General features: G+C 37.3%; 1 protein-coding gene across 4 annotated transcripts in view; it reads right to left on the bottom strand.

The window, feature by feature from the left end:
- Positions 1 to 223: 223 nt before the first annotated feature.
- Positions 224 to 13,831, bottom strand: part of cacna2d1a (calcium channel, voltage-dependent, alpha 2/delta subunit 1a) — an 84,634-nt gene continuing 71,026 nt past the window's right edge. For all 4 annotated transcript variants that reach the window (XM_051891071.1, XM_051891073.1, XM_051891075.1 and 1 more), the window contains 10 exons: positions 13,557 to 13,624; positions 13,009 to 13,047; positions 12,717 to 12,788; positions 10,743 to 10,895; positions 9,910 to 9,962; positions 9,595 to 9,650; positions 9,088 to 9,214; positions 8,521 to 8,633; positions 7,770 to 7,852; positions 224 to 5,240 (listed from right to left, as the gene is read on the bottom strand). In XM_051891071.1, coding sequence (XP_051747031.1) covers positions 5,124 to 5,240; positions 7,770 to 7,852; positions 8,521 to 8,633; positions 9,088 to 9,214; positions 9,595 to 9,650; positions 9,910 to 9,962; positions 10,743 to 10,895; positions 12,717 to 12,788; positions 13,009 to 13,047; positions 13,557 to 13,624 — 881 coding nt within the window. In that variant the 3' untranslated portion in view covers positions 224 to 5,123. The remainder of the gene's footprint in view (positions 5,241 to 7,769; positions 7,853 to 8,520; positions 8,634 to 9,087; positions 9,215 to 9,594; positions 9,651 to 9,909; positions 9,963 to 10,742; positions 10,896 to 12,716; positions 12,789 to 13,008; positions 13,048 to 13,556; positions 13,625 to 13,831) is intronic.

The raw sequence follows: 13,831 nt of genomic DNA, 5'->3' as shown, positions 1-13,831 counted from the left end.
GTGATTCGAGGGCCGTGTTGTGGTTGGCTCGGTCCGAGTCCTCACTGATGACAGAAGAATGTCACATGAGAGCAGAGAAACAGCAGACTCCAACTTCCCTCTGACATACATGGGGAAAAATGTTTTGGCACCAGGACAAATACAAGTAGAAGTGAATTTGGAAAAGAAGAAAAACAGAAATCTGTCACGGTCAAAACAGTCAAGGCAAAAGACACAGCACCACTTCCATTGATGACAAAGTTTTTATTCTGAATATACTTGAACATGAATTTAAACAATTCTAGGATTATAAACAGTGGAATTTTTTTTGTCTGAGATAATTATTTTTTACTTTTTTAAAGTATTATTTTTTTAAACAAATATACACACCGTTTGACTCAGGTGAATTAAGATTCACAAGAGTGTTACGCATTAAAGGGTTAGTTCACCCAAAAATGAAAATTCTGTCATTAATTACTCACCCTAATTTCGTTCCAAACCTGTAAGACCTTCGAACCACTGTAGTCACGTTGACTACTTTAACGAAGTTTTTACTACCTTTCTGGACCTTGAATGTGGTAATTTCACGTTGCTTTCTATGGGAGATTAAAAAAAAAACCTCTTGGATTTCATCAAAAATATCTTAATTTGTGTTCTGAAGATGAACGAAGGTCTTGCGGGTTTGGAACGACATGAGGGTGAGTAATTAATGACAGAAATTTCATTTTTTGGGTGAACTAACCCTTTAAATCAGTGGTTCTCAACTGGCAGGCTGCAGGTCTGTTTTGAATGTCACGGAATCAAATAATAAAATGCAAAAAGCATATAATCATGCATGAATCTTAGAGTCAATGCCATATTCAATTTTATGTGAAGAAAAACAATGATGTGAGGGATGAACATACTGTAGATTGTACTGTTGTATACCTTGGTGTCGATCATTCATCCAAAAAGCATCGAAAACATGTCTATCCAAATAGTTCCAGTGCACACACACACAAAACTAAAACTGGTTAAAATTCAATTAAAATAAGAAATAAAAACTGTAAAAAGTCGACATGACCCACCAACGTGTTTAACAGACTGTACGTCTATCCCTCACAGCCTACAATGAAACATGCTGTCTAGCCCAACTAAGGTCTATAGCTAGCACAGCAAAATAAATATCAACTTTTAAAAGTAAGGACAAAAGGCTTCCTATATCTTTTGTAGTTGACGTCAAAAGCCTTAATTTCATAATTTTCATAATTTCAGCTGTCGTTTGATAGAAGCTATTTAGCCAAATTAGGCAGATGACAACATGGTTACTTGAAATCGGAAAATCCTCAATCAAAACTATGCATGGTAGAAGAAAATACAACCCAGATTACATTAAATACAGGTTACGTTTGATATTGTTTGGGTCAGCACTTAAAATCTGGTTCCTGAAGCAAAACCAGATGGGAACCACTGGATGAAAGTACAATTAAGGGGGACTGAAAATAAGCCCACAGATAAGTCCTCCTAAACCCTGACTGAGGCAGACTGACGGTCAGCCAAGAGGCAAGTGGAGGCAGCAGGATCTGACTGACCACTTAAAACACGCTTCACACTATTCCAGAGATCAAAACCCACACAGTCCAGATAGACAGAGAATCTAAACACCAGCTTCAAAAACCTTTTTTTAAGTCACACTTTGCAAATATTCTGTTCCTGAGGTGACAGCATCTGAACTCACAGTCTACATGACGTCTTTTTTCATCCCAGTTTGTCTGAAGAACAAAAGCTGCTAAATCTAATTTTGTATTTTCTAAGGTATAATATGAATTGATATCACATTTCCACTGAACATCTGTCTTTTTGATATCCTAGAAAACACTTTCACCTCTATTAAGGTATCCTGTAAACAATTTCTGTCAGAAGCTGGAGACCCTTAATTCTTTCAAATACTGGTCCCAAATCAGTTTTGACATTTAAGGTTAAGGTTAGCCTGGACCGTCAGGATTGGGATACGTCTCGGTTCAGCAGCTGTCGCCCCAAGAAAAAGGCAGTGAAAGTTAAGGTGCGGTCACATTAGCAAAATTTCGAGATGAGAAAAAAAAAAAAAAAAGGCCCATTGTCTATTGTTAATAGTGTAGCGATGTATGAAGTGCAGTTCACACAGAAGTCACTTGCAAACCAAGCAGCTTTCTGTTGGTGAATGCGCCGAATTTACGTGACTGACTTGAATACGAGCGAAACCTGCATGGGGAACTTTTTCGCCCTCATGCGAAACTCCTGATCCTATTGAAACGACTGGATTTCACCCACAAAGTTTTGCTGAGGAACGGCAAATGTGGCCGCAACTTTAAGGCTGCGTTCAGAATGGAATATTAGCATACTACTTGCTGAATAATGTGCAGTTTCTCTTTAAAAAAAAGTAGACATTATTCCACGCTAAAAATTCCAAACTGTAGAATGCCACTTTGTGACATCATCACATAGCGTCTTCTGTGTATTCTGTATTTGCATATTGAAAATTTGCATACTGTCCATAGTACACATACTATCTACTGTGAATATAGTAGTAGTATGCTAGTATGCTATTCCGAACAGAGCCGTAATCTGTTACTTTACACACTCCAACACCTACAGAGGCAAATATTCTAGCATCGCACACAGAAGCAGACGTTCACATGCACACAACAAAGCTTAGTTTTCACTTCCAGTGCAATACATGCCAACCAAACAGAGCATAATGAAGAGATATGAATATGTTAATGGTTTGAATACCCTCTCTGGCCGCTTTCCTGTTTTTTGAAGACAAAGACGGAAAACAGTTCTATGGCACTTTTAAGTACAGGTAGAAGAAGTGAAAAACATGTATTTCAGTACATTACACTTAGTACAAGATGAAATAAGTTTTGTTGGGAATTAACATGGATAATTCGTCGAGTTAATGGTGTGGAACTGGAGATGTTTTCAATAATTTCTCATTTTGACAGCCAATTAACTATGATGTTTATGGTATTTTTTGGTAGGGCAGAGTAAATTGATTTAATGCACGTCAGTTGTAGAATGCTTGTCTGATTACAGTGAAGTGATGAATCACGGAAAGATGGGAAGAAGAATGTCTTTTCAATGCAAGCCAATTCCTTGTAGGCCAATCATGTTGTTTTCAGGTGCATTAACAAAGCAGTTTCCTGTGTACAGAGGAAATGATGCATATTGCTCGCTGGAATTCACTTTCCATCCCAGATTTTTGATGTTGTGTTGCTCCATGTCTTTTAATTTCCTGTTTTTTTCCAAGCTTCTAAAATTAGATAGAACCCAATGATGGTAATCTACTGATTGAGACCTAAATAACTTTGTACATGTTTACACTAAGCCAAAAACAATGCAAATACGGTTCAGCGGCCATTAATAACTCTTAGAAATCACATGTCTGCTATTAATTGAGCATTTCTAATACATTTCATAATCAATACAATATTGAATAAATCGGATATTGGCTAAGCACCAGGTATCCCTCCTTCTCTTCAAAACAAAAATAACTAAATGCTTAAATAGAAAAAAAAAGAAAAGAAAAAAAATCATAATTCGTCTTGCTTTTCTTTTTCACAGGCTTCCGTAACTATCCTTGTCTCTTCTCAAAATCTTAATTATTCCATAAATTTTGGATTCGGGACCAGATTTCATTGAGGCACAAGGACCCAGTCAGGATCTCTTAAAGGGACGGAAGTTTCGTTTGTCAGATCAGAATGACGATATTATGCATTTCTCTGCAGTGCAACTAGGGTCAGATTGCACATTGTGATATTCCTTCACTTATTTTTATATGTATCCATTTACATCAAGGCACGTTGACAGGAAAGAAAGGCTGACAGAGCTCTGCCTCTGACATTAAAGCGAAAAATGACACATTAGAGACCCGAAAGACAGCTCAACCAGGGGCAACATTTCTTATAAAAACTCTCGAGTGTCTCAAAATATCTGTAAACATTAGATGAATTTCTTTCTGCCTTTTCGAGTTCTCCAGATGACATTAAAGTGTGAGAAAGAGCAACTGTCACTGTCAACCCTTCTGCATATCCACACACATACATTAAATATATCACAGAAAACTTAACATTAAACATACAGCAAATTTTTAAATAACTTAAATAAAATCTTAAAAGATCTAAAATAAACAGGTAAATCATCAAAAAAAACAAAAACAAAAAACAAAAAAAAAAAACACACACATGCAACAGCATTTTTTTCCTCTTCATATTCACAACCAGGACTTTGCGAGCTTTTAGGTCGGTACGAATTGGCAGTCATTTAAAATTCCCTAAATAAGAATGACAGGGCTGTTTGGCCACACGACCTGCTTGGCATCAAGTGCAAAGTACGGCAAGACCACACACAGGGTAACGTTTGGCAGCAGTGCATGTTTGAATGCACTATGAGCGGATAAAAAAATCACCGTGTGATAGCAAATACGGGCAAGTGGAGGGAGGGATTGTTCTCGCACAGCGGTCGGAAATGAAATCGATATTCCCGAGGCACAGAGGTGGACACCACTGGGAAAAACAAGAGACTTTTGCTATTGGGTCACTTGCTCATTTGTCCATTTTTTCCAGTAATGGGCTGCAGACCACAAACAAGGTTGGATTCTGACCCGACCCTGAGGGGTCCATTAAATATCTCAGCAGGGCAAACGTGACGAAGCCATAAAAGTCACATATAAACAGTTTTGATACTGAAGAACTAGTCGCTGTAAATATATTGAAGGACAAATAGGTTAAAAAAGGCATCACACTGGTAAAGGGCAAAACTTTGGTTGGCAGTGTTGTGATTGGATCATTTTTTCGTTATTACGCTGGGACGTTGTACATCTCCATGGGTGAAGTGAAGATGAAGTGTCAAGGTCTGCCCACCCAGGTAAGACTGCCCACCCCGTCGCTCATGTGGAGAGAGTCCGACCTCAGAGGTCAAATGTCAAAGGTCGTTGCTCATTTATCATCTCCGACCTACTTTGACCTCAAGGGCTGTGAGTGATCACGGCTTCGGTTTTGTACTTCCTGGGTCAGAGCCTCTCCCTCCATGTGCTGGGCTGTAGCGTGGGAGTCCGGATGAACGTTCATATGTGATGTGGTATTTGTTTTGGCATTGTAGAGGGGTGTGGCGTCTCTATGCTGAGGTCACGAGAGAAAGTGTCCTCGTCCATTCAGAAGCCAGAGCAGTGGCAACTGGAGGATGACCATGGACACGATAGACGGAGTCAGACCTGATGCCCCACCACAATCCTCATTCTGCTCCTGTTATCATGCCAACAAGAGAAAGCCAATAAGTTTGGTAGGGAATTAAAGGGATGATTGTGTAGGAATTACCGTAATGACGAGAAGTAAAACTTTTTTTATGTCTTTGTCAAACTTGTAACAAATTGGGTTCGGGGTTCCGAAAGTAAAAGTTCCATTGATTTTCTTCATAGAGAATATGCAATATATTGTAAGTTTATTGTTTATTTTTAATAAAAATATTAAATCATACAAATATGATTACTTTTAAAGGCACAATATGTAAAGTTTCGCCGCTAGAGGTCGCTTATTCAAAACAAAGGCATAGCTTGATGACGCCTTAATTTCACGGAATCATGGGAGGTGTTGTCTTCATGTCTACAGCCGGTGGAAAAGAATCGGGACAGGACTCGGGCAGATATCATGTTCATGGATAAGATTATTAACATTACTGTAGTATAAAGCAGAGCAGGGCAACTCTGCAACTTTTATTATGCCACAGTCGCCGCTTCCGCTTCTTCCGGTCAAGCGTATCAGCAGTGCTGATTATCATATTAGATACATTTGTGTGCTGGAAGTTGTTAAAGTGTTACTCTGCGTTCGCTCTGCGGCTACTATGAGACACTTGTTGCACACTGCAGTAAGCTAGATCGATATTAGTCATGGTAAAACATGGTACTCGTGGTAAATCAAGAAAATGAGATTTAAACAATAAGACTTACTTTGTTAAGCTATATAACGTGATTAGTTTTCTGTCGATGAATGTATCCATCCAAACAGTTGCTCATCTGTCTAATAAAACACATAATATACTAAAGTGTCTTTGGTGTTTCTACAAAATAAAACCAGAAACCGAGGCTAACGTGGGTATGATGTCATTGATAGGTGACGCACAGACACGTTCCGTGTCCTGGTTAAAATTGCTTATTCCTCACTATTTAAACATTCTTGGAAACATTTGGGATAATGTAAGTACACAAGTCAACAAAATATACAACATTGTTCTAGTGGTTTTTTGATATTTTAATCCAAAAATCTTACATATTGTGCCTTTAATTAAAAGATGTCATCTTGTAATTACGGTAATTGTGACAGTCACAACAAGATTTTACATTTTTCTGATAAGTCAAATTATTAAATATGCTGAATATGTTGTTGATAATTTATTCATAAGAGTTGGTAAATTAGTCAGTACATTAGCAGTTTAAGAAGATGCAAGAAGCAGCAGCTAAGCTAATTAATTTGACTCGTGCAAAATTAAATGCATGAGAGAGATATTAATCTAAATTAGACAGAAAGAAAGAAAAAAAATGAGAGAGGCAAGAAAGTAACAAGTAGATAAAAAGACAGAAGTGTGCCGGCTGATAGCCTTGTTTATTCGACAAACTGCCTGATCTGTTTTAGCAACGGATTCAGGTAACGCATCAAATTTGCATAGAAAAGGTGTGTTTGTTTTGAAAAGAAAGATGAAATTAAATGAATTACTTAAATACTCAAGATACTCATGGCGCAGAGCTAAACCACTGCTGTTTGAAATAGATTGTGGAAACTTTGTGAATAAAACAGTGACGGGGCTGTTTAGTGAATGTACTTCTCAGTTGGCAGAGAATAAATAAATAATATAGGAGAGAAAGAGAGAGAGAGAGAGAGAGAGAGAGAGAGAGAGAGAGAGAGAGAGAGAGAGAGAGAGAGAGAGAGAGAGAGAGAGATAGATAGATAGATAGATAGATAGATAGATGGACTGACCCGAGACAGCACATGAACACTGGCAGCAGTAACATGAGCAGAGAGGAGAGCAGAGGAGAGCCTGCATTTCTCCTACACATGGCCTCATCCTAACATATATTATACAGCCAAATACACAGCAGGAGAGAGAGAAAGAGAGGAAGAGTCATGCAGAAAAATGTTTGACAGTCAGAAGTTTAAGCAACACACGAAGAAGTGCTTGAACCAAAAAGCGTTAATACTGTAAGTACAAAGACAGAATCCAGAGCAGGAAGTAAGTGTGTGTTTAGATAAAGATGCACTACTTGGTCAAAAGTATGTGGACACCTAAACAACCCACTCATGTGTGCTTGCTGAACATTTAGATTCAATATCATGGACATTAATAGGAAGTTCAGCTAAAAAAAGTGTTCATGTCTTGGGTTTTGTGCAGATCTTCCACACTAGACTCTCTTTTCTATACGCTTAATTTTATGCACCTGTTAGCCACCCATCTTAAACACCCAAACCAGTTAATTAAAAGAGGGAGTCCACATTCTTTAGGCCATGAAATGTACGTTCATGTGAGATTACGACATGTCAAACAAAGCCAAGCTCTCCTAAACCAAGATCTATCACACAGAGACTAATATCAGAGTTGATCTACATCTCAAAAAATCTTAAGCAGAGTCTCAGTGTGGTAGATGTCAGGTAATGACTGAAATGAGAGCAGGTAAAACCAAGAATAGGGCGACACCTGAGATCCAGCCACGATGCATGCTAATGGCTAGTTTGGTCACAATCTGTTGTAGGATCTTGCCGGAAGAAGGTGTTTGGGTGACTTACTTTTGTGTTGTCGTCAAAGCACTCTGTCGGACCTTTCCGATACCTTGGGTTCTGGGCTATCTTGCAGGGATCTGGACCCGGAGCTGTGAGCCCAAGTTCAGGAAAAACATGTGAGATTTAAGCTAATCTTAATCTGGCCTCTTGAGAAAAAGTTTATGACGTGGTCATTTCATATGAATTCATACAATGTGATTCATACGGAAACTTTCAATTTTTAGAAGAAAAGCATGGAGGTCCACCCCAACTCCAAACCATAAAACTAACATGGGACATAAGCAGATCATACAAATTAATTCAAATAAGCCACCAATTCACAAAAATGGATTTAAGAAAAAAAAACATCTAGTCCATCCTGATTTATGCAGGTCTGGTGTTGATGGTCTAGCTGTTGATTTTTCTGGTGTAACTCCACGTCTTGAAGGTTTAGACAGCAATGTAGCCTGATGGAGACGCCAAAATACAAGCATCCCATTATTTAAAGTCCGAATAAAACTTCACAACCCATTTTACCTCTATATGTGATGTAAAATGATGAGACAGACATGTTGAGTAATGACTGGTCAACTGTTTTTTCAGTTCACTGAAATCAGCTGTTTGGATGAACCGATTACCTAAAATGTATCAGACACAAAGAGTTACTGGAAAAGCTACTTCTAGTTAGTTCTGAACCTTCTTCCCAACACTGACAGTGATCATCATTGTGTGTTTCAATACCAAATAATAAGTTTGTTTGTATGTGTATGAAGGATACAAGGCTTTTCCTCCTGGGAGAATGACTTTTCATCACATGGTTGGCTTCTCATCTTCGAGTCAGCAACAATCAGCACCAGATTTGTCTTTGGAAGCTTTTCAGCTATGAACTGCCTAAAAATAAAAACAAAAATATACAGAAACTAATGGGCACAATTCACCTGTGATAAAGATCGCCTTGATCATTAAGAATTGGGCCAACAATCAATTAAAAATATATATCTAATTACATCATAAAATATTCTATTTAATTAATTTGCCATCTAAATAAATAAATAAATAATTTATTTTAATTTATTTTGTGTTACATGATTTGCCATTTAATTCATCAAATGAATTTCAATCAATTTTTGTTTGAAAAATGCTCCCACATAAAGTTAATTTGCTTTATCTGTAGGAGAATGTATGTACATGTCAGGAGGAATGAAAAATAAAATAATTTTTTAAATAATTTATCACAAAAACAGAACACATTAAATTGACAACCCAACCTAAAAATAATAAAAGTTTTTATTTCATTTTCCCTCCATGATTAAGTTTCATTTCCAAAATAGTCACCATTTCTTACCTAGAGCAGTTCGGACACTCAACAGTCCCCTTAAAAGTTGTCTCGTTGTTCTCAAAGAAATACTGTGTCTGCTCTTTAATGCAACTCTCTTTAGAGTGTATTTCAGACTGGCCATCATCTTGGTCAGCTGCGAACAAAACACAATCGCAATTCAATTACCATGAGCTACAATACTTTCAGTGTTTATTTGAATTAATGTTGATTCAGTGCCTAAATAACACCCACTGAACAGTCAATGAGCCAATAAAAAATAATGAAAGAAAAATTAAAATTTCCCAAAGTACACAGAATGCAGTCGAAACACCATGCTCCCATTACATTTATTGTCTTTTTACATTCTGAAACAGTCTAATGAATGTGTGGTCAAGTTTTGCACATGAATTCAGCTTTAGCACTCATTAGTGTTGTAGTTTTGGCAGTATATCAGACGATAAGACAAACAGGCAACTGTTTCCAATGGCTTAATCATTGTTTCACAGCAATTAATTACTAATATCAGGCTCTTACCTGCCTCAAGGAAATTAGGAAATGTGATGCTGACAAACAACTGCTGCAGTATTGACCTGGAGAAATAAAAAGAAAAATTGATTCTAAATGTTTCAACTGCTTTTGTCTATATAATAAAAGTCCAAAACAACATTCGACCCCTATTGACTTCTAAAACAACACAAAACGTAAAATATGACATTGTTCAAAATATCTTTGTTTTCCACTGAAGAAAGGTTTGAAACATGAGGTATGGTAATCGATGACAGAATTTCATTTTTGTATGAACTAAGAAAGTTAAATAGGGCATCATTTCAAAAGCACTTCTTTACTCACCAGGCTGCTGCGGAAGCCCACCAACCAATGTTCAGGATGTCAGCTATGGTGGGCTAAAAGGGACAAACAACATGTTAATAAACCTACACAACAATTCCTGGGGCATTTTCCCTAAAATGTCCTTATGACATACCATCCCCAATGAAATCAAAGGATTCGCTGTATCTCACAGCATAAACTCTGGGATGTTGGCACCTTAAAACTCTTATTCTCTCAGACACTCTTCTCTAACTTAAGTTGCATATCCAGAGCTGAGAAGCACCAAAACATCCTGATTTTATTGGCAAAGGCCCCTATTACGACCCTGCCAGACAAAAAGGACACGGTGCCAAACAATACGGGAGATATTAGACGAAAGCTCAGCAGATGCAAGCATAAATCCACAAACAAGGCTAAACGAATGAGCTCAGGGGACGATTAGCTGCCGCACACGCTGCTCTGATTAGCATGAGAGAGGAAGTGTCTCTTTGTGATGATTCATGGTTGACTGTGCGTGTTTTGAGAGATTTAGTCACCATGTAAGACAAGGTCGTAATCCTTCAAGCCACACAGATCAGAGAGAGTATCGTGAGGCTAACTTATCAGTGTGATATGGAACAATAACATGAAGTTCACTAACCGCATGACTAAACTTTATATTCAGAGGAAAATGTGCTACATAAGCAAATCCTTATTTACAAGTGATAACTTGGCCAAAACAGTTTTAAGACACATGCAAACCACGACTGGATAGACTTTCATTGTGGGTGAATTACTGTAAACCCATTTTTGTTTGGGTTTACAAACTGACTATCATAAGGAACTGAAATGAATTCAAAGAAGATGAAACTCACCACATAGACTGATCTGAGACCAGCGGCAGCTTTAGATTCTTTGGTGGGTTCACAGAGGGCCTGGTAGTCATAGGTTTTGTTGACTGAGAACAGGGATACGTTCATCAGATTCCTCATTAGGCTGGAGTCAATCATACCGAAAAACTGTCCGATCTGAAAACACAGAAAATGCACAAATACACATTTACTTTAAAAAAAAGAAAAAAGGGGGGACATATAATAGACTTCTATTGTTTTTATACTAGGATAATTATAATTACTACAGACTAAAGCTGCGGCCACATTAGCGAAATTTTGCAGCAAAAAGTTCCGTTGTTTATTACCAAGAATGTAGTATTGCAAAGCTCACACAGTCACCTTCAAATCAAGCAGCTTTCTGTTGGACAACACGGCGAATCCGTGTGACCACCTTGAACCTGTTGCGAAATCTGAGTGGGGAAATATTTCGCCCTCATGCGAAATTCCCAATCGCATGAATTCCTATTGAAATTACTGGATTTTGTCCACGGAAATTGCTGAACAATGTGAAAAGTGTGACCGCACATACACAAAATTAATTGTTGAATCGCTTTTCTAATTGAAGATAACCCCGGACTTCTCCAAAGGAAGGTTTTGTCAAATTTATCTTACTTCTGGGGACAATTTTATGCCCCTCATGAACCTTCATTTTAAAAAGAAACAGACACACACTGTGAAGATTCACCACTGAATAATATATACAAAGGCTATTTTTGTTTTCAATTAACATCATTTAAACCCGCAATGAAATGTTTGTTTATTCGCCATTTGGTCTGCAGATGTCCTGAGATGAGCTACAAACAGTGTAAAGGATCTGCTCCTGAAGAGTTTTCTGCAGGACACAGTGCGGCTTTCTGAATCTGATTATTTGTCAGTGGAGCTTTTTTTTGGTTAAATAAAGGTGTAATGTCAAAAATAAAATAGAATAAAATAAAAATAGAATTAAATAAAAATAAAATAAAAAATTAAATACGAAAAAATAAAATAAAATAAAAAATAAAAATAAATAATAAAATAAACAACAAAAATAATCAAATAAAATAAAATAAAAAAACTTTTTTCATATTTTCCACACTGATTGTTGGGAAAATGTGCATAATTCTGCGGATTGTGTTAAAATAGAAATTTAAAGAAATAAAATGGTGAATAATTCTGCACAGCTTTCTGCTGAATTATGTCAATTTAGATTCAATCGTAGCAAAGTTTCATAGCTGGCATGTGTCACTATGGGGATGAGGATGTCTGTCTGTACTTATCTGTAGAGTAAGCTCACGCTGTGAACTACATGCTGTGTGTTTAAAGAGTGTGGAGCCCACCGTGCTCGGGGGGCCGATAGGATCTCTTCTAATCTTATTAGGACAACCTACTGCATTACCATAATTTAAACCATAGAAAGAGTTGTCTGTGAGCCCAGAAAATCTCTGAGGTGTGATACCGACTGCGAGTGTGTGAGGAATTAAAAAAAAACACGCCCCTGTTCTGGTTACTGTTACGAACACACACAGCTTAGCTTCCAGCTTCGTATTAGACGTAAAAATGTACGAGCGTGTTCGTCCGAGACTATAAGTCAGTCCAAAGGTGATATAAATCCTAGAGTGTACAGAACGGCCGCTGCTCCCCGTGCAATAACAGCTGTAATGAATGTGCGGTCTGCCCAGCGGTCCTAGCCGACCCCTGGAGAGTCTGCCCACACGGAGGGGAGGAGACGGGATTTAGGGCACAATCGGTCCCCTTGGCTTCAGTCCTGCTGCCAAACACTCCGGCCGTGATTTATCCCACACACACTCCGCTCTGATTGGTTTCCCTCACTGAGCCTAACTTTAAACATTTACTCTACTGCTGTTGCCGGCGGGGTGCAGGTGGGGTTGGGTGGGTGCTCTCCAGGGGTCAGAGAAGGGGAATGTGGAATAGAAGCAAAATGGAGAGGTTCTGATTGAGTAAGAGAGAGAGGCCCACCTTAATCATGTAGCTGTCCTGATTGGCCATGACAAGGAAGCCTCCATCGTCCAGAAGAACACAGTCCAGATACTTTGAGAGAAAAAGATATAGTTTTAGAGTAATATACACTACCGTTCAAAAGTTTGGAGTCAGTAAGATATTTTTTCTTAAAAGATTAATACTTTTATTCAGCAACAATGAATTCAATTGATCAAAAGAGACATTTATGATATTGCAAAAAAAAAAAAAAAAAATTCATCAAAAGATCATATCATCTCTTCAGATCCAACACATTACAATATGATCTTACCTCATCATTTCTCCTGCACCCACAGATTTCACCAACACACTGTGCAGGAAGAGTTAAAAATAGACAGATAATAGAGTTGCACAACAATATAAATACGATATATGTTATCAGTCAATATTAGAGGTATTTTTTTATTTATCAGTAGACATTGGACATACTGGCTCATATTGCTCATTTTTACATTTAGATTAATTTAATAACACATAATAACACTGTTATTAACACTGTTAAATGTAAATGCAAATCTCAAGATGAATATCATTTTTCCACACTGTACATTATAATGTTGTGATGCCTAAGTTCACCTGTAGCATTTAGATGGTTGATTTTAGTTTAAATATTTATTTTTAATTTATTTAGACAAAATAGCACAATTTATCTGCCATTTATCATCTTATTGGTATCAGACAGAACTTAAATGCCAAACACTATTAATACCAAACACCTATGACACTATTAGGAAAAACCAAACTGACAATATTCTCAACCATCCTACTAACTTGCACTACGATTAATAGAAATACAGGTAGTTAACACTTTGCACTCACATTGGGCGTAATTGTAGTGTTCATGAAGCTTTCCATCCAGTTCTGTATATCCAGTTTTACACCAACAACTGAAACATATAACAAAAATGAGTTTAGTCTTAAATTTTGCATCAGTTCACATTCTTAAATAAACATCAAACCAACATCAAAGCTCAAACCATAGAGGTTCATCCAAACACTGATTATTACTAGTAGTCTATTGATAGTATATTACACATATTATACACACACACACACACACACACATAAATATATATATATATATATATATATTG

Source organism: Ctenopharyngodon idella, chromosome 4, assembly GCF_019924925.1.
Source record: "Ctenopharyngodon idella isolate HZGC_01 chromosome 4, HZGC01, whole genome shotgun sequence".
Lineage (NCBI taxonomy): Eukaryota > Metazoa > Chordata > Actinopteri > Cypriniformes > Xenocyprididae > Ctenopharyngodon > Ctenopharyngodon idella.
The sequence above is the reverse complement of the archived record's forward strand: the minus strand, read 5'-3'. Positions and strand labels throughout refer to the sequence as shown.